General features: G+C 28.8%; 1 protein-coding gene across 2 annotated transcripts in view; it reads right to left on the reverse strand.

Moving 5' to 3' along the window:
* Nucleotides 1-454: 454 nt before the first annotated feature.
* LOC103572256 (ras GTPase-activating protein 1) overlaps nt 455-19,548 on the reverse strand; it is a 72,126-nt gene continuing 53,032 nt past the window's right edge. For both annotated transcript variants that reach the window (XM_014440173.2, XM_014440172.2), the window contains 3 exons: nt 11,730-11,871; nt 11,516-11,653; nt 455-859 (listed from right to left, as the gene is read on the reverse strand). In XM_014440173.2, the coding sequence (XP_014295659.1) occupies nt 782-859; nt 11,516-11,653; nt 11,730-11,871 (358 nt within the window). In that variant the 3' untranslated portion in view covers nt 455-781. The remainder of the gene's footprint in view (nt 860-11,515; nt 11,654-11,729; nt 11,872-19,548) is intronic.

Consider the following 19,548-nt stretch of genomic DNA (forward strand, 5'->3'; position numbering starts at 1 on the left):
GCGACGCTGCCGCACTCATCTGAGTCACTTGAATAGATTATTTTTCATCATGGCGCGTGGGTATTTTTGTGAATTTTCTGTGTTTCTTATTAACATATTTTTAAAATCATTTGTCAGAACACTTTTTAACTATTTTTAACGTATTCTACGATAGTTAATCAATAAAAAAGAAAGTTTTTTGTTTTTTTATCTTTATAGGGAGCAACTACATTACTCGATACAAGGGCAATTCGTCTACATTTCCTATACTCTGTATGTTAAATTACGATATTCCAATAATTAATAACGTGAAAACTATTCGTCAGATGTCCCTGAAAAAATTGATTTATACGTATTTAATATAATTCAATAACATACTAAAAATTTAGATTTTCATCTAAATGTCGCAGTAATGTCCGAACAACCTTAAATAAAAAAAAGGAGACAGTGAATAGCGTAATGTCTATGATTTTTTTTTTATTACACAGCACCTAAATCAATATAAAATTGTCGTACATCTTTTACTGCAAGATATCGCTGAATAAAACATAATTATATATATCTATATTTTTACACCATATAAAGTTACATAATTCCAAAAATTAGTTAAATATATTTATATATAAACTAGGCATGTACGTCTACACTTATATATATATGGCACATCAGTCTGTTGAGTTTAATCAATTAAAAATGTCATTTTTATCATATTATTAAATACTGCGCTACATTAAGAATACATTTATATTTTTAAAAAATTTCATTGTTTTTGGCATAATTATAATTGATACTATAAAAAGCACTACCGTATCATCTCCATGTATTTTTGTTTATGCTTACTTAACATTTCTGTAACAGTTACCAGCTGCTTTATAGTCGGCTAAAACAAAAGAAAATAAACATTAATCCATATAAATTCGAAAATTTTAGGGAGGTGTTGTTTTAATTCTGATTTTTAAAAATCAAATATTTGGCAGATGTCAACGTTTTGAGAATCTAGAAGGCTTACTTGATTATTTACCATGTGATGTTGATATTTCGTATGCTTTGTAATCCTGATAACTAGTTGAGCTCAATTTTACGTAAACCAATACAAGTTATGTATTGTTTGACGTAAAATTGAGTTCAACTGATTATCAGGGAATGAGGCTGTAAATGTCGAGGGTAACATAGCTGTAATTTACCTAAATTGGAATTTTGAAAAAAAAAATTTTTTTGTAATAAATGGAAAGATCACATGTAAGTTTTATAACAAAACTGTTTTTTTTTTGTTTTTTTTTTCAGTATAATTAAGAAGTTATATTGAATTGAAAATAAATTTTAAATCCAGTACCGAAAACACGCCGGCAGTTCCTGAACAAACCCGAGCGCGTGTGACGTCACAATGTTAGTTTCTACTCATTGTAGCATAAAGCTGATATAGTGTTTTGACTTTGAATCGATTATATCTCGTTATTATCGTCAATATATCAATAAATATATAAAAAATGTCGAACCCTTTAAGTTATTGTGCTTGCTTTGTACTATTGTGTACAAATTCTACAAAAATAACTCCTGCAAAAACGTTTTTAAATGTTCCTCTAAGTTATTAAGGGCATTTTCAGACAGCTTATCCCCCCCCCCCCCGGGCGACACACTTTTTTAAAATATGCAATGACTTTTAACTGTCACAACCGTATTCAAATTTTATTAATTAATTATTTTAAAAAATTGAAACTTTAATAGAAAAAAAGATAACGTAGTGGTAATTTCGCCGAGATATAGACTTTATAAAAAATTACTTACAGTTGTTCTCAATTAGGAGTTAAACAAAATTTGTTGAATAGATTTGTCTAAAAAATTAAAAAATTCGGATTATAAAATTGACATAAAAACTTCACTGAAATTTATTTAACAAATTTCGTTTAACCCCAAATTGTTATCAAATGTAAGTAATTTCTTTTCAAATCTATACTCCGACGAAATTACTACTACGTTGTCGTTTTTTCAATTAAGGTTTTAATTTTTTTTTAATCAATTGATAAAATTTTAAAACGCTTATGACAATTGAAAGTCATTGAAAATTGTTAAAAAGTGGGGGGCACTGTCTGAAACCTTAAGCGTCGTCACAAATGGGATTAGCCTATATAAATCTTTTATCACACATGACTAAATAAAATTACCTGTTTTCATTAATTTTTTTTAACTAAATTTCGGATATTTTTAGTCAATTCACGTGTAGAAGGCATTGACACTGTACTATCGTAAAATTCCTTTATCATTGTGACGTCACAAACATGGCGACCAATCGTGGCGCGTTCGTAGTCACGTGATTCTTTTCAAAATTTTATCAATTTTCAATTGCTTATAATTAATTTAAAAAAATTCGTTTTAAAGTTTTTCGCATCAACTATCAATATAATTTGTGTCAAAGTTTTAAAATAAATAAAAAAATCGATAATTTTTTTTTTTTTCAAAAACCCAATTATCGGCAGAGATTATATTATAATTATTATTTTATATAATTATTATTATTTAAAGTACTCTCCCCTACCACCAGAGTGGTTTTTTGAGCAGTTCTTGTATTACACACGGAGAAAAAAAAAACATTAACCATTGCTGCGCAGAACAGAAATCCAGTCAATGAGCGTGTTTGGGCGAAAGATTAAGTATAGTAAAAGCATATTTTACTATATTTATATTTATTCAATTGACTGGATTACTGTTCTGCGCAGTAATGGTTACTGTTTTTTTTTTCTCCGTGCACTTACTACAACAGGACTCTAGAGTTCTTATAATGTATTCGCTATAACAGGGCGTTTAAGTTCCTAAATATATTACCAGAATTAGTACTCATATAAAACGCACAATTGCGGATTCATTTTTAATTATTCTAAACCTAGTTATGGTTTATCCCATTACGGGCCTCCTAGTGTTGAGTAATTCGTCAGTAGATACTTAATTGGCTCTGATCAACCAGCATACGTAATAACCGCTCTGGAGAAATCATGCAATATTCCGACTATTGTTGGCTACCTTACCTCTATTAGTATAAGCGGACTGGCATTAGAAAGAACGGCATTCTACCAGAAGAGTCTTCCTACTTTGTATTGACCGATAGCTGAGAGTTTCCACTTAGGATCAGGTGGGTACGATGACTATGCATCAATTCCGATGCCGCTTAATTTCATTAATTCGTCATGGCTACCAGAGAGCTATTATACCTACGTTCCACTTGCATACAAACCAGACATCTGATGCCAGAATTTTCATCAGCGTGTGCCAAAGCTTTTAAATAAATATAATGTAAAAATTCCTTATTGGCTTGTAACGAGGTCAATTCTTTGTTATCAAGTGTCATCAATTAATTTTACGGTCAGTAATCAGCCGTACTGTTTACTTATAGCACAAAGCGGACAGCAAAATTTGTACCGTCAGGATAAAGCCGGAAAAAAGTGATCTACTGGGGATGAATATCATCAGATTAGATAGACCTGAAGGCAATGGAAGAGGCAGTGCAACAGGAATACGGTAAGGAATAGAGTACAACAATATTGCTTTAGACCATCCCATATTTAATGGAGGAGAATTTAAATCTATCGCTGTGAAAATTAAAATACTAAATAAACCGAACCAGGTCCCACAGAATTAACTATCTTTAGTCTATACAGACCTCCAAAACAAAACACTAATTATGATAGCTGGAACACCCTACTGGAAGAATGCGTAAAAATTGCAAACAACAATCACTTTGTAATAGCAGGGGACCTAAATGTCCAGGCTGAACTTTAAGGCAGTAAAAAATCAAATGCTTCGGGGAGGTGTCTGATACGCTCAATCAAAAATATCTTTTCAACACAAGTAAATATTATAAATGACAAAACCCCAACTTATTATAACAAAAACTCAGGTTTTAATTGTCCTGATATTATTTTAGTAAATCAAGTACTAGTCCAACTATGCCAATGGAAAGTTTTAGAGGATCCCAGTGGAAGCGACCACTTCATTATAAGATTTAGGATTTGATCCAGCATTGTGGATAGTAGGGATCCTAGACCAGAACTGAAATTGAGTAAGGTAGATTGGAACACTCAAAAAGAGTTTGATAAACAAATTCGAAAATAATGAAAACAGAAAAGCTCCACATAGTTATATTGCAGAATTCGACCAATTATGCACAGATATAAAAGAAGCGTTAAAAGAAGCCGGAGCGATTGCTGCAGTGGTACAAAAAACGTTTGATAAACAACAAAAGAAAATAATTCCTAAGACTTGGTGGAATAGAATTCGCTAGGATCAGATAGAAGCATCAAATCCAAATCTAGGAAAGAAAAAATTAAAGTCTTTCCATGATTTTGATAGTTCTATCAATCCAAACACCAGCATTGCTGAAGTCTCGAACATAATAAGATTTTTCAAGGCGAACAAGCAAAAAAGAATATCGACGAACTTAGTGCAGTGTTCACTACTACTTTAAAAAAATACGACAGACAAATTAGCACCACCAACAGCATATAATTCGGTCACCATACCTTCAGTCCCAGGCAGAGACCTCAAGGCAGTCAAAGGAATTTGGGTCCTGTTTAAAATAGAAGAAGTAGATTCAGCTATTAGTAAAGCTAAGGAAAAATCAGCAGCAGAACTCGATGAAATATCGAGTGTTTGTATCCAACACCTCTCAAAGGAGGTATTAGTAGTTCTGACACACATTTTACATTTACAACAGAATCCTGGAAACAAGAGAAACTCCAACAGCCTGGAATACATACAACATAATTCGAATCCCAAAACCAAACCAAAAGGGATTCAGATCGATAACTCTAGCTTCGTCGATCATGAAAATCTTTGAACATCTGATTAAAATAAGACTTTAGATTTTATATCGAATCCGACTTCAAAATTTCTAAGCATCAATACGGCGTCAAGCAAGGGATGTCGTGTATTAACAACATTACCTCCCAAGCAACAGATATCTATAATGCACTTGCAGAAAATAAGGCGGTAGTGAGAGCACTACTAGACATAAAAGGCGCATATGACAATGTAAACCCCCAGGGGCTCACGGAAAATCTCGCAGAACTAAGAATCCCATATAAACGGTTTACTTAGATTGTTCCCAAGTAAGTCATTATCAAATATTAATACACAGTTTGTTGAATATTAATAAACGGCTTATTAAATACCAGTGAAAAATGAAACATATATGGCCTTGTTTGGCCGTATATAGTTCATAGATGAAGCATATATGGCCATACATGGGCATACCAACTTAACCCTCGGAGTACACACCTGCGAACGGACCTTCGAAGTATACACGGGGTCAAATTGACCCCACTTCACTTTTAAAGAGTTGTATCTCAAAAACTATGCATTTTATCGGAATGCAGGTCATGACGTTTTTTTTTTTAGGTAAAACAATGCTCTTTCGAATACAACTATCATTATTTCGAATTATCTAATTTTTAACGGTGAAAAAATTAATGAAAATCAAACCTAACTTGAGAAATATTTTAGGATAAAAGAAATTCTGAGGTCAAAACGACCCCCAATGTACTCCCAGGATTGATACAGTCATGCATGGCCATGCATGAATCATATATAGCCATACATGGTTTTGTATGCCTGTGATTAATTAAACATATACACTGAAAAAAAGATTTATTTGAGCCAAAGATATCGTATATTTGGATATGCCCAAATAAATATTTGATTGTGAGAAACATATAATATATTTGAGTAGTTTAATTGCGTGAAATAAGTGATTTATTTGTGTCAAAGAAATGATCCAATTGCTACAAATAAATAAGGTCTTCAAATATATGTATAGTACCGCCAAATTTTAGGTTATTTGTCATAAATTTAATATCTACCACAAATATATCAATTAATTACCACAAATAAATGATATATTTCTGTCAAATTATAAAATTATTTGAATCAACTGTCATATTTAGTTGTACCAAATATATTTATTTGTCATTGATAAATATTTGAAAAAAAGCCACAAATAAATTGATTTCTTTGGGACAAATATTTCTTTTTTTCAGTGTATGGCCGTATATAGTTCATATATGAAGCATATATGGCCATACATAGTTGTAGTGTTGAGTATTATCTCGGACAGTAGTTGATACAGTCTAGATAGCATACAGTACTGTCTGAAATTTTTCTTTTACAGAAAGTACTCAACACTATCCCAGAGAGTTGCCATTACTATATTGTTTTTTCCGTGTATGATATACATTTCTGAAAATGAGAATCTGTTACCCGTGAAAATGAAATATTTATGGCCAGGCATGGCCGTATATAGTTCGTACATGGGCATATATAGATCATACATGGGCATATATGATCATGTATGTCCATAATTAATGAATTATATATGGCCAAATACAGCCATGTATAGTTCATACATGGGCATTAGGGTGATTCAAAAAATAGCAAATTTTTTTTTTCTTCTCTCAAACAGGTTTAAAAGTTTCATTTAGATATTAAAAGACGCCTGTTAAAATTAGAGCTCTTAATATTAACATTAAGAGGTTCCGCATTGCACTTTTCTATTTTCCATAAGAATAACATGGAAAAATTTTTTTTTGCATGTTCTGGTTTGTATAACTAGCTAACGATGCATCATAGAAATAATCAATAGGCACATTTTTGTAGGAAATTGAATGTTCTACAAAAAAAGTCTCTTATCATTTTTTGATAAATCCATTTGTTCAAAAGTTATTCGAGGTTGAAGTTAAATTTATATTAAATTTTGAGATCTTTTTACTTTTCCGGTGAAACTATCAGGCTTATCACAAATTGTCATAGGACTTTTTTTGTAGACATTTTTGTTTCCTAGAAATTAGTAGCAGTAAAGTTTTTTCGAATTCCGCATTGTTTTCTAGTTATTTCCATTTTAATCTCAAGCTCATAAAAAAAATAATCTTCTGATCGATTTTAAGAACTTGAGATTAAAATGAAAATAACTAGAAAACAATCAGGAATTCGAAGAAACTTTATAAGTAATAATTTTTAGGAAATGAAGATGTCTACAAAAAAAGTCCTATGATATTTTGTGATAAGTCTGATAGTTTCATTGGAAAAGTAAAAAGATCTCAAAATTTAATGTAAATTCAACTTCAACCTCGAATAACTTTTGAACAAATGGATTTATCAAAAAATGATAAGAGACTTTTTTTGTAGAACATTCAATTTCCTACAAAAATGAGCCTGTTGATTATTTCTATGATGCATCGTTAGCTAGTTATACAAATCAGAACATGCAAAAAAAATTTTTTCCATGTTATTCTTATGGAAAATAGAAAAGTGCAATGCGGAACCTCTTAATGTTAATATTAAGAGCTCTAATTTTAACAGGCGTCTTTTAATATCTAAATGAAACTTTTAAACCTGTTTGAGAGAAGAAAAAAAAAATTTGCTATTTTTTGAATCACCCTAATGGGCATTTATGAACTATATACAAAAATTTTGTTAAAATTTGTTGCGTTAACTGATGAATTCTGAATTTTAGACGATTTTGTGCCAATTATAATCAAGGCCAACCTTTCAAGCTCTGTAACTCGAGTATCAATGGTCGTACCTACTTGGCTCTCATAAACTTTTCTGTAGCAAATTCCGCACCCTATAAAAACTTGAAAATTCTTCATTTCAAAAAAAATTTTTTTAACACCAAAAAATCAAGTTGAAACCGGAAAAAAAATTTTCTCATGTTACATGAACGGGAAATCGAATTGCTGGAATTTAAAGTCAAAATGTAAATTGTTAAATGTCGCTCGATATCGTTGAAATTTCACAAAAGAGGTATCAGCTGAGCTACTTTTTTGTAAAATTTGACAATTACTAATAATAAAAATTTAAAAAAAATTTAGGGTGCACATAACATCTGAAAGTTTCGAATGATTTTCAAATATGAATAGCTTGATTTGATGCGAAACAAATAACTCGTAAGTTTGAACTAATCGCATACTTCTGACGCGTAGTTACCTATTATCACATTTGATAGCGCATTATCTGTTTTTATACTATCTTTTATATCATACATAGACATACAGATTTATTATGTAAAAAATTTTAATATCACTAACAGCATATTAATGATTATATTTTGCTTTTTCAAAAGTGAGTATATTCTTTCAATCTTACGTAGCACAACTAAACTTCGTTGTAACGGTCGGTTGCATAACCAAGTCGCGAAATTTTTGATTCTAGATGTCATTAGAATTTGCTCATCGGATAACTATTTAATGTTTTAAATAATTCCAAACCACGAGTCGATGTCGAATTTTTCATCATGTTACAATATATATTAGGGTGTTTAAAAAAAAGATAATTTTTTTTAATTTTCTTATATGGTATCCAAAAATTAAAAGTATATCTGAAAATAAAAATTTTGGTACCAATTCGAGCTCTTAATAATAATATTAAGATTGATAATAATAATAATAAGGTCTGCCTCAATCCATTTTTCTATTTTCCATTTAAATAACACGAGAAAAAATTTTTTTTTTTTTTAAATTTCCTATTTCACAAACGAACAAACGGATTTTTATGTACGTTAAATATTTTTGTAGGAAATTGAACGCTCTACAAACAGAAGTATCTTATGATTTTTTGATATATCCAACTGTTCAAAAGTTATCTGAGCTTAAAGTCAAATTTATAGTAAATTTTGAGATATTTTTACTTTTCTGGCGAAACTATCAGTCTTATTACAAAATATCATAGAACTTTTTTGTAGGTAATTTTATTCCGCACAAATTATTATAAATAAAGTTTTTTAAAATTTCGCATTGTTTTCTAGCCATTTTTATTTCAATCTCAAGCTCGTAAAAAAATAGTTTTTTTGATTAATTTTGAGAGCTTGACATTGAAATAAAAATAACTAAAAAACAATGCGGAATTTACAAACAATATATTCATAATAATTTGTGTGGAATAAAATTACCTATAAAAAAGTTCTGTGATATTTTGTGATAAGGCTGATAGTTTCGCCGGAAAAGTAAAAAAATGTTTTCTACGTGAGTGAATCAGCTCGGATCGAGAAAGCGTTAGTAGAACACATCTCATTGCTTCGCAAATTATTTGGGCAATATCTCAAAATTTACTATAAATTTGATTTTAAGCTCAGATAACTTTTAAACAATTGGATTTATTCAAAAATGATAAGAGACTTTTTTTGGAGAGTGTTAAATTTCCTATAAAAATATTTATCATACATAAAAATCCGTTTGTTCGTTTGTGAGCTAGAAAATTCTAAAAAAAAAAAAAAAAAAAAAAAAAAAAAAAAAAAAAAAAAAAAAAAAAAAATTTTGTATTATTTAAATGGAAAATAGAAAAATGGATCGGGGCAGACCTTAATATATATACATATAATAATTTATATTAGCAATACATTTTTATTGCCCGCGAAGCGGACGGGATCTGCTAGTAATTCTATAACTATAAAAAGCTAGCGAAAAGTTTTATAAATTCTTACTATTTATTGTTATAAATTCAGTTAACAATAATTCAGTATGATCAAGAAAAAAATACTAAATAAAATACTTGACTCAGTGAAAATTTGGTTATAAGTACTGTTAAAGTTTTAAAAAATAATAACACAAAATAAAAATTTCTTAAAAAACTAAAATTATTATCTTTTTCACAAAATTGTTATATATCGATAAAATAAATTTTTATTTTTTTACATAATTAAAAAAAAATAAATAAATGAATAAAATGGTTTAAATACGTATGAAAACATGTTGAACACATAGAAATGTAAATTTTCTTAATTATTGTTTAAGAATATTAATTAACTGTCAATAAAAAAAAACCTATCAATTGTTTGATGTCTGTGATTTTCAGTGTTACTTTTATGATTGAAATAGAAGTTATGGTAGTAATTTTCCGTTCTTACTCCAGCTATCTATTTTTTTCTTTGATTTTGGTTCCATGAAGCAACCGGAAATTTATAAAATCTACAATCGTTTCTTCTGCTTGTAAGTTTGCAGTCAGAAAAACAGAAACTTTAATGGCTCATTTTATTTTTTTTAATTGAAAAATTAATTTAATTAACACGTGTACTTAATACACCAAAAGAACAAAATATCCTCCTTAAGTACCAAAATTATCCGTAGCTCACGCTGGCATCGATTTAGTTTCCCCTACCATGACTTCGCACGGAGCGAGTATAAACTACAAATAATTTTAATAAAACACCAAATTAGGAATCGTACAAAGGTACTGCAGTCCAGGAAAGTTTGTGAAAACGCATACGCTTTTAATGGTATTTGTATCAATCGCGTGACGCTTTTTGTTAATTTTCCTAATTCCTAATCCATGCTAGGTTCCTTTATGAATTTAGTATGGTGTGGATTCCCATACACTGAGAGAACAATTTACATGAGCCAGATAAGATTTGTTTCAGGCAAATAAATCCCATATTTTAATGGACCCAATCAATACTTATGTGTGACAAAGATATGGTTCATTTGAATGAAATAATGATTTTTTTATAGTTAACAAATTTTTATTTGAATGGTGGCACCGTAGCGCCATTTGTTAGCTATAAACGAATATATATTTGAATGAAATAAGTGACTTTGTTCAGTCAAATAAATCTATTTATTTGGCTCAAATAAATTTTTCTCTCAGTGTAAGAACCTGTGTAAGAATCGACATAGAGATCTATGCTGGATTTCTATGGAAAATCCATGGTTCCCTACATGGATTCTTTCCTATATGGATCCAATGGGTTCTCATGCAATCATAAATGCCCTATCAAATAAATCCATTTAGGATTGCATCCAGGTATACCACAACTTTCTATGTAGATTTTCCATATGGAAATTCAGAAAACTATAGTTCCCTACATGGATTCTTATATAAATTCATTCACTCCTGTATCAATTCTTAAGATTTCCTGTATATATTTATACTTTCCTATATGGATTCCAATGGGTTCTCATGCAAACCTACATGGATTTTTTTGATGGGGTATTTATATACTACCCAGTTGATTTTTCTGAATTATTAGATTATTATTTGATAAAAAAATTTTATTTAAAAATAATTATATTTATTATATATAAGTTCATTTTCATGCTTTTTTTTATATAGTTATGTTTTTAATATGGATGTTTATTTTATTTATTTACTAATTTCTCTTGTGTTAACAATCTACTAACTGTTCGTTTAATAGTCTCAATGATTAGTTCTTATATTAAAGCGACTATTCATTGCGATCAGTTATTGTTCGCGGCTAATTACATCCATTAAATTATCACGTGCTCGTGCTTGAACTCGCTGATACCACGTGTCTTGTTTTATACCTGATTTTTATTACTGTTGCAATCACTAACTCTTATACCGTGTTGCATTCACTAGGAATGTTCACATCGAGAAGGAACATCATCATGGGCAATGAAAATATTTTTTTAAACCTCAAAACGTCAATATCTTACAATAACTGGCATTCCGAAATTCTGAATGGAATAATTGACTAACTTTTTTTTTAAGTTTTCAATTTTCATTCCGCTTTATTTAATATTCATATTTTATAATGTACCTGAGTTTTGGAGAGTACTTGAAGTTCACGTAGGTGAGAAACACATATATGATGCAATGTTGCCAAGTCTCTGGCAGTATCGGAAATGTTTTTGTTTCGATATTCGACACCTTCCGATTCTGGTTTTTCGGTAACACTCTAGAAAAATAATTTGCTTATTTATAATTACTAGCAACATCTACAGTTATTTTTCATGCTATACTTAATTACTTACGGATAACTGGTCAAGAAAAACAACCATTCTTTCTTTATTCTTGAGAATGAAAGGATTAACAACTTCCATATACGGTTCCTTCCCACCAAATTCAACTAAGTTAGCCAGATTTTGCAAACATTTAGCCACCATTACTAGCGACCTAAATAAAATATTTCAACAATAAATTAAAATAATATATATGTAAACAAAATAACATTATATTAACCTTTAGCGTTTCACTTATACTACATAAATAGAAAAAGCTTGGATTATAGAAATATGATTGATACTCTCTGAGTATTGTTTCTATACACGGAAAAACAATTCGACGAAAAATTCCAATATTACTATCGTAACCTTGGACTATACTTTTATTATCTGTAACTTTGAAATATATGATACGAAAATTTACAGTTTCTAAAAGATTTTTTACTATTCACTATCGTAATTTCATTAAGAGTGTGTTGTATAAAATTCAATAAGAAATATTACAATCTTACTATCGTAAATAGGAAAAGAATAAAAAATAAGATTTAATTATAATATTTATTCTTTTATACTTCCTTTTAATTTACAGTGCTGCCTCTATGTTTTTACAATACAAGCCACAAAAATTGCGATAGTTGGATTGTAAATTTTCTGAAATGGTATAGTATATGCCATCTGAAGCGTTTACGTATGAAAGACAAATGTTGTCACAATACCATGATGTGATGCTTGCGTGAGAGTATATATGTATATACAAATGATGACATCTATTTCGTTCGTATTATTTGTGGTTCAACTATATATATTTATAAACCAGTGCATCTTTACCTCCACTGTAGTGCAGAAATAGAGGTTATTTTTCGTGTCATTCTTCGGACAATGACAAATAAAAAATTAAAAAAAAAAACTGTGCTTTCTTCATGACAAATCTACATAAATTAAGGAATATAATAATTTGGTGATGTAAGTATATTTATTACTATTCATTTCTTATTAAACTAAATATTCTGTGGGTATTTCGTTCGTTTTAGAATTATTTATCTGGACATGAAGTTTATTTTTATAAACAAGTAGTATCATTGTCATAGAATGAATGATTCTAAAAGAATGATTTTTTTTTTTTTTTTTTTAATAAATTCAATTCTCCTAATTTTGTTACAGAATATTATTTATTTGTCGACAATGAATAATTTTATCCGACTTGGCGATGAGGTAAACAGTTCAATAACCTTAAATTATGGACATTAAATGTTTCTTATTGAAGTTAGCCGATGCCTAATAATTTTTGGATTTGTTTAAAAATGATAAATTATGAAAAAAAAAAAAATTTTCGAAAAAATTGCACCTATGGTTTTTTTAATTTCCTACATGTGCATATTTTGGATATAAAGGAATGAGTTATTTTTATTCAAAAAGAAACAAGTATAATACTTTTTGAACCTGATGTGATATTACAACTTATAAGTTAAATTAATGAATAATTAATAAATTTTATAAACCAAAAAAGTATATTTCAAAAAATATTAAATAAATGTTTTATTATTATTACTTCAACATGTTTTATTTTTATTTCGACATTGTATTTACCTTCTCAATTTAATTATTAAAAAAAAAAAATACAAAATGATAAATTTTCTTTTTTTTTTATTTTAAATTCTACTTTTTTAAGAAAATAAATTTTACTCCGTTGACTTCTAATTATACTTTTATATTTGAAGAAATTCTACATTACCGGCTCATTCATTTTACGATAGTTGCATTGTAATTTTTATTAACACAACTTGTATAATTTACTCTATAGTATCTGATTTTTTCTATCTTGTAGTAGTATTAATTATAAAACAGAATTTACGATAGTCTATTGTAAAAATTATGATTTAAATTTTATAGTCCACCGTTACGATACCATATAATGAAAATTACGATAGTTAAATCGTAAAAAATCCGGGAATTTTTTTTCCGTGTAGACGGTGCTCATTATCTCCGATCACCCCAAAATGTTAAGGTGCCTATGGTAGCATAGGATCGAAAAAATAGTACTCGAAAGATTAGATCTAACAATGTTTGAATACCCCAAAACTTAAGCATTCAAAGTATATTTTAAATAATAAATTCACTCCTGCTAATGATCAAAAGTAAGTAAGGTACAAAATTTTTAATACATATGAAATTGTAAATAGAAATAGTAGAGTTTTAATTTATCGGGTCATATATGCCACATTGTGATTCTTTTACACACAAGTTCTTTGTATTTTGAGTTTAAGATAAATAATTTACGACCTGATAGTAGTAGAAAAGATGCACGAGCATAAACCACGATGTGATCAATGAAATACGAAAGCAGTTTTGGTCGATCACTATTCTACGAAGAGCGTGAGAACGGAGGTTTTTTAGTCAGAAATCTCATACTATACTGAGAGAAAAATGCATAGTAGCCTGAACTACGACAACTCAGATATTAAATATTAGTTCTGTGAACTAGTTTTCGTAGTCACTGGTACTACACGGTAGTCCACGAAACTATGCAAAATAGTAACACTAACTATTCTTTATAAACAATTTTTACCTGGTTATAACAATTATAAAGAAATAGTCTTTGAAACTTAAGATTTAATAGTAATAATAACTACGATTTATAGTTTGCGTCAACCAATTAAAATAGTATCAGTTACTACTTCGGCTAAGTTAATGTTGAGTAGTTGACGTAACTTGAAAAAAAAGTTATTGCAACTGAAGTTTGGGCAGTTCTGACAATAATAATTTTGTAGTTAGCTTCAATAAATTAAAGTAGTGTTAGTAACTATTTCAGCCCAGCGGAAATGAATTAGTAGATATAACTATTGTTCCGTCGATAACGAAAATCCGATGTTAATTGTCATCCTATTAACGTAAAAAAGGGTAAATTTTAATAGAGTCACCATCTGGTGGTGTTTTATCTAATTTCGTCACCACTTTGGGTCGCACCGTAAACGCGCGCGTTCATTATAGCGTCGGTTTCGCTGTGCATCATCGTCGCACTCATGCCTTCAGCATATCTCTGTCGCGCGGTTGTCTGATTTTTCCGTTCGGTCGAACCAACGAACCGGTGTCACCGCGTGTTTCTGCACAGTTGACTACGAGTCTTACTAACGAGCGCACACACTGTGAGCATTCTCTCTATAATTCTCAAGCCAACAATTACATATTCATTAATAAATTGATTATCCGCTATAATTCACTTCCACCGTGGAAGGATAAGTATTTCTTGATATCATCCAGGTATTAATTAAATATATTTCATTAAAATTAAATCATATTTTTGTCCATCTTCAAACTGCGCGTATTACGTTGTACGAAAAACAAGCCAGACTCGGTTAAGCGTGGGTCTCGCCCATTCAACCCGGGATTCATTTGTGTTTTATTGCGTATTCGATCAATTGTGTTCGGTCTTTAATATTAATATTAGTATTAATATTAAATAATAACAACACAAATTGATCTTGAACCTGTAATAATCATATACCGTTCATTCCTATAAGCGTTCAGTGTATCTTAATTAAAATAACTCGCGTTCATTCATTATCATTACACTTCAATTATCAGATCGTGAACAATTACCTGAATTCAACAAACATTCAAGTAACGGCCTCGTCGCTAATCAATCATCGATCAATTCCAATTGATCAGATTCAATTCACTGCAGTACATATTCGTCTCTGTCACGTTACATAACCGAATCATCTAATTTAACAATCTAATTTAAAAATCAATCAGATTAACGTTTAATCACACCTTATTGTTCATCGACAATATAATTGAACTTCTAAGTTCTTTCTAACGAATTTCAATGTCTCAACATTCTGCGCGATTCAAATCGTAAGGCCGATCTGATCCATCGGTAATTTCGCCTCTGCGCATATACACTTGAAAGCTTTCATCAATCACTCGATCTCTAGTGCCAAGTACTATTTAATTGTCCCGCCGCGGACAATTAGATCGCTCTTGCCTATATACAGACGTGTATATAGTGCCTAAAATTCTCATAAAATAAACACGCCGATTTCGCATCGCGTAATTTATAACTACAAACGCTCACATATTACATACACTTGCACACATACACGCACATATCCACATTACTCTTGTACCAATTGTTCAACGAGTTATCATCATTCTTCTTATAACAATATTCTCGTGTTTATCATTGTAACATCTTCAAAGGGTTTTATGCCGTAGTGCTTTCCCTAACTTTTTTTGGGTCAAAATATACTCTTCATTTTGATACCCAAATCACGTCTTTTATTTACTAATACCTATTTTACCCATTCACCCTCCTCCTCAATTAATTTACGCTCAAAATGTTAATCCAGTTTTATTTCAGGTTAATTAGAAATCTAATAATTAAATTAAACAAAAGAAAAAAGGGATTTATTTCCCGCTAACAACTATAATAATTAAGTTATCAAAACTTGAATTTTAGCAGTGGAGAAAAATAGTGTTTGAATAGTTTGCTGTAATAAATTAGAATAGTATTAGTAATCGTTTTAATCTAGTTGATCGTAAGTAGTTGATATAACTATAAAAAATTAGTTTTTGTGACGTAGTCCTTCGCAGTAATTACAATAATTTATTCATAGTTTATTTGAATAAATTAAAATAGTATCAATAACTACGTCTACATAGTAGATTCCGAATAGTTGATATAACTATCAAAAAAAAAAAGTTCTTGTAACAAGCTAGTGCAGTACTGACAATAATATTTCTATTATTTGTTTCACTAAGGTAAATGTCCTAATACCGGAACAAGAGCCAATACCGGAACGATTTGATAATCAATATATTATACTTCAACTCGTACGTGATGAAACTAAATAAAACTTTCTTTATTTGAAACCTTAATCTTTCAGTTAACAAATAAGATATAAAATAGATTTTAGAAAATATTTAAAATATGAAAAAAAAAATGTTAATTAGAGCAATAGTCTCGGATTCATGACTTTTTCATGTCTCTTAATGGTTTTGCTAAGAAATCAGTCAATGGTCTTAAGCTTATAGAAAATGCATAGAATTAATTTTCAATAATTTTTTTTTTGTATATGCATCTTGCATGACATAAAATTCAAGAAAACATATTAAAAATATGAAAAAAATAGTATTATTATATTAATTTTACTGTTTGTTTATTGGTACACCAAAATGAACCCGTGCCCAGTACCGGAACAGCCAATCATATTAATGTTATCGATAGACATTAACGGTGAGTTTTATTGACCGGCTAAATCAAGTACAATATTAAGTATTACTGGAGCCCTAATATTTAATGCAGTATGTATAATTGTTATAAAAAATAGATTAAGTATAGATAAACTCTAATTTAAATCATAAAAATAAATTTTTGTTTTTAGTTTTTTTTAAATTATTCTTTTAGTATAACTTCAAATGATTCATTTTGTTTCTATTCTTTAGTTCAAAATATTTATTTTCATTGAATATTCAATCATTTTGAAATTTTAAATACATTTTACATTATGGGTGTGATATAGCAGACATCAGACAAATTTAAAATTATTAATAAATCGAGTAAATAATTAATAATATAAAATTTAAAAAAATGCAAATTCAAAAAATTTTGAAATTGATAGTGCTTTTTTTGTAAATATTATTTTCTTAATTATTTATCTTATTTATTTATAATTTTAAAGTTCTCTGATGTCTGCTACATTCATACTCGTTTTACATTAATATTATTTAATAATTATTAATATTTTCACCATGAATAAATGCAAAAAATAACTTATTTTATTTATTGTTCCGGTATTAGGACAACCGAATTCCCGTATTGGGACAAGGCTATTTCAGCGTTCCGGTATTGGGTCTTTTGGGTGTCATAGAAAAAAATTTTTTTTTTATATTAAATTTAAGAAAAATGAACTAATTTGATTATTTTTGAATTAGTAAATGTCTATTCTATATGATGTAATAAATTATTTTGGTTTATAATTTATTTGAATATTTTTAAAACGATAAAAATCAGTCATATACCCTTCGTCGTTCCGGTATTGGGACATTTACCTTATAACCCGAGAAAAAATGTTTATATATAATCATACATAATTATATATAACTATATATGATCATATATAATTATATATAATATTGTATATATCCATATAGAATTATATATAATTATATATGATTATATATGATCATACATAATACAATATTTAAACGGAGAAAGTCATATGTAGCTCCATATATATTATATATGATTATATATAATACTATTCCAAGAAATTTTTTTCATATAGAATCATATATAATTATATATAATCTTATATATATACATATACATATATATATATATATATATATATATATATATATATATATCCATATATAATTGTATACAATCATTAGGGTGTTTAAAAAAAAAATAATTTTTTTTTTCATGGTATTCAAAAATTGGAAATACCCAGTTTTTCAATCGGTTGAATTTCATATAATTTTGTAAAATTATTCAATGTTTCCCAAAATTTTATATAAGTTTTTTTAAATTTCACATCACAACAGAAAATCAAAAAATTTGAAGAAACTTAATAAAATTTTATATAATTATCATCGAGGCCGACAACAATAAAATTTCATATAAGTTCATGGAGTTTTTTTAAATTGTGTAAAAATCCATCACGAAAACTTATGATCTCGGTCTTTACCGGCATTTCACTCTAAATACATCAATTAAGCACATGAATTGAACTCTCGTGATGTGGACCAGTGATCAACGTTCAGGGCTACCAGCCAAAAGGAGCCGTGTTCGAACCCAGCAGATGTTCCAGGATTTTTTCATCATTTACTGCTATCAATTCTTGTTTCTGAATTTGTAATGCGTTCGCGCGGTAATAACCAAATCAAAAATTTGGTATTTAATTTTTTTTTTTTTTTTCAAAAATATTTTTTAATTATATATAACTTGATTATATATAATCATATATGAAAAATGGCCAAATATAATTATATATATAGTTATATATAATTATATACAGTTATATATAATTATATATGATTATATTTGGCCATTTTTCATATATGAATATATATAATCGAGTTATATATAATTATATATAATTTTATATGATTATATATAAAAATTTTTTCTCGGGAAGTTAATAGTATCAGTCACTTTTTTTATTTAACAACGTTTTTTATTTTTTAATATCGAGAAATAATTCAAGGAATTATTAATGTCATTATGTAGGTAAGGATCTACTGTATGACCACCAAAACAAGCACTTGTCACTCTGTCAAATAACAGAGGAGTATTCGTGCCAAAATTGTTTTCAAGTATGGAATATAAAAACTCTAAAATATCTATCTAACCAGGAGCAGCACAAGAAGCTGAAAAAATCTATTTGTTTATAACATTAGTTAATAAAAAAAAAAGTTCTCGGCACGATACGACAGCAATTCGATTCAGAAAAAATCCTGTCGATTGGTGGTATCAACATTTTTTCGATTTTTTCAATTCAATCCGGACTTTGAAAAAATCCATTTGTTTATTACTTTTATAGTTAACAAAAAAAAAAAAAAAAAATGGTCTTTGGACGATACGATAGAAATTCATTTCGGAAAAAATGCTGACGATTGGTGGTATCGACATTTAATCATTTTTTTTTTATTTTCTTTGATTTTTAATGTAAAAGACTTAAGAGAAATATTTGTTGGGAGAATATATATATGGAAGAGGAGAAAGTCATCGGTGCTAGGCAGCAGCCGAAGTAGTTCAGTGCTCGCCACTAGATGACACTCAACTTCTTGTGCTGTTCCTGGTTAGATAGATATTTCAGAGTTTTTATATTCCATACTTAAGAAC

This window comes from Microplitis demolitor, chromosome 7 (assembly GCF_026212275.2).
Source record: "Microplitis demolitor isolate Queensland-Clemson2020A chromosome 7, iyMicDemo2.1a, whole genome shotgun sequence".
Lineage (NCBI taxonomy): Eukaryota > Metazoa > Arthropoda > Insecta > Hymenoptera > Braconidae > Microplitis > Microplitis demolitor.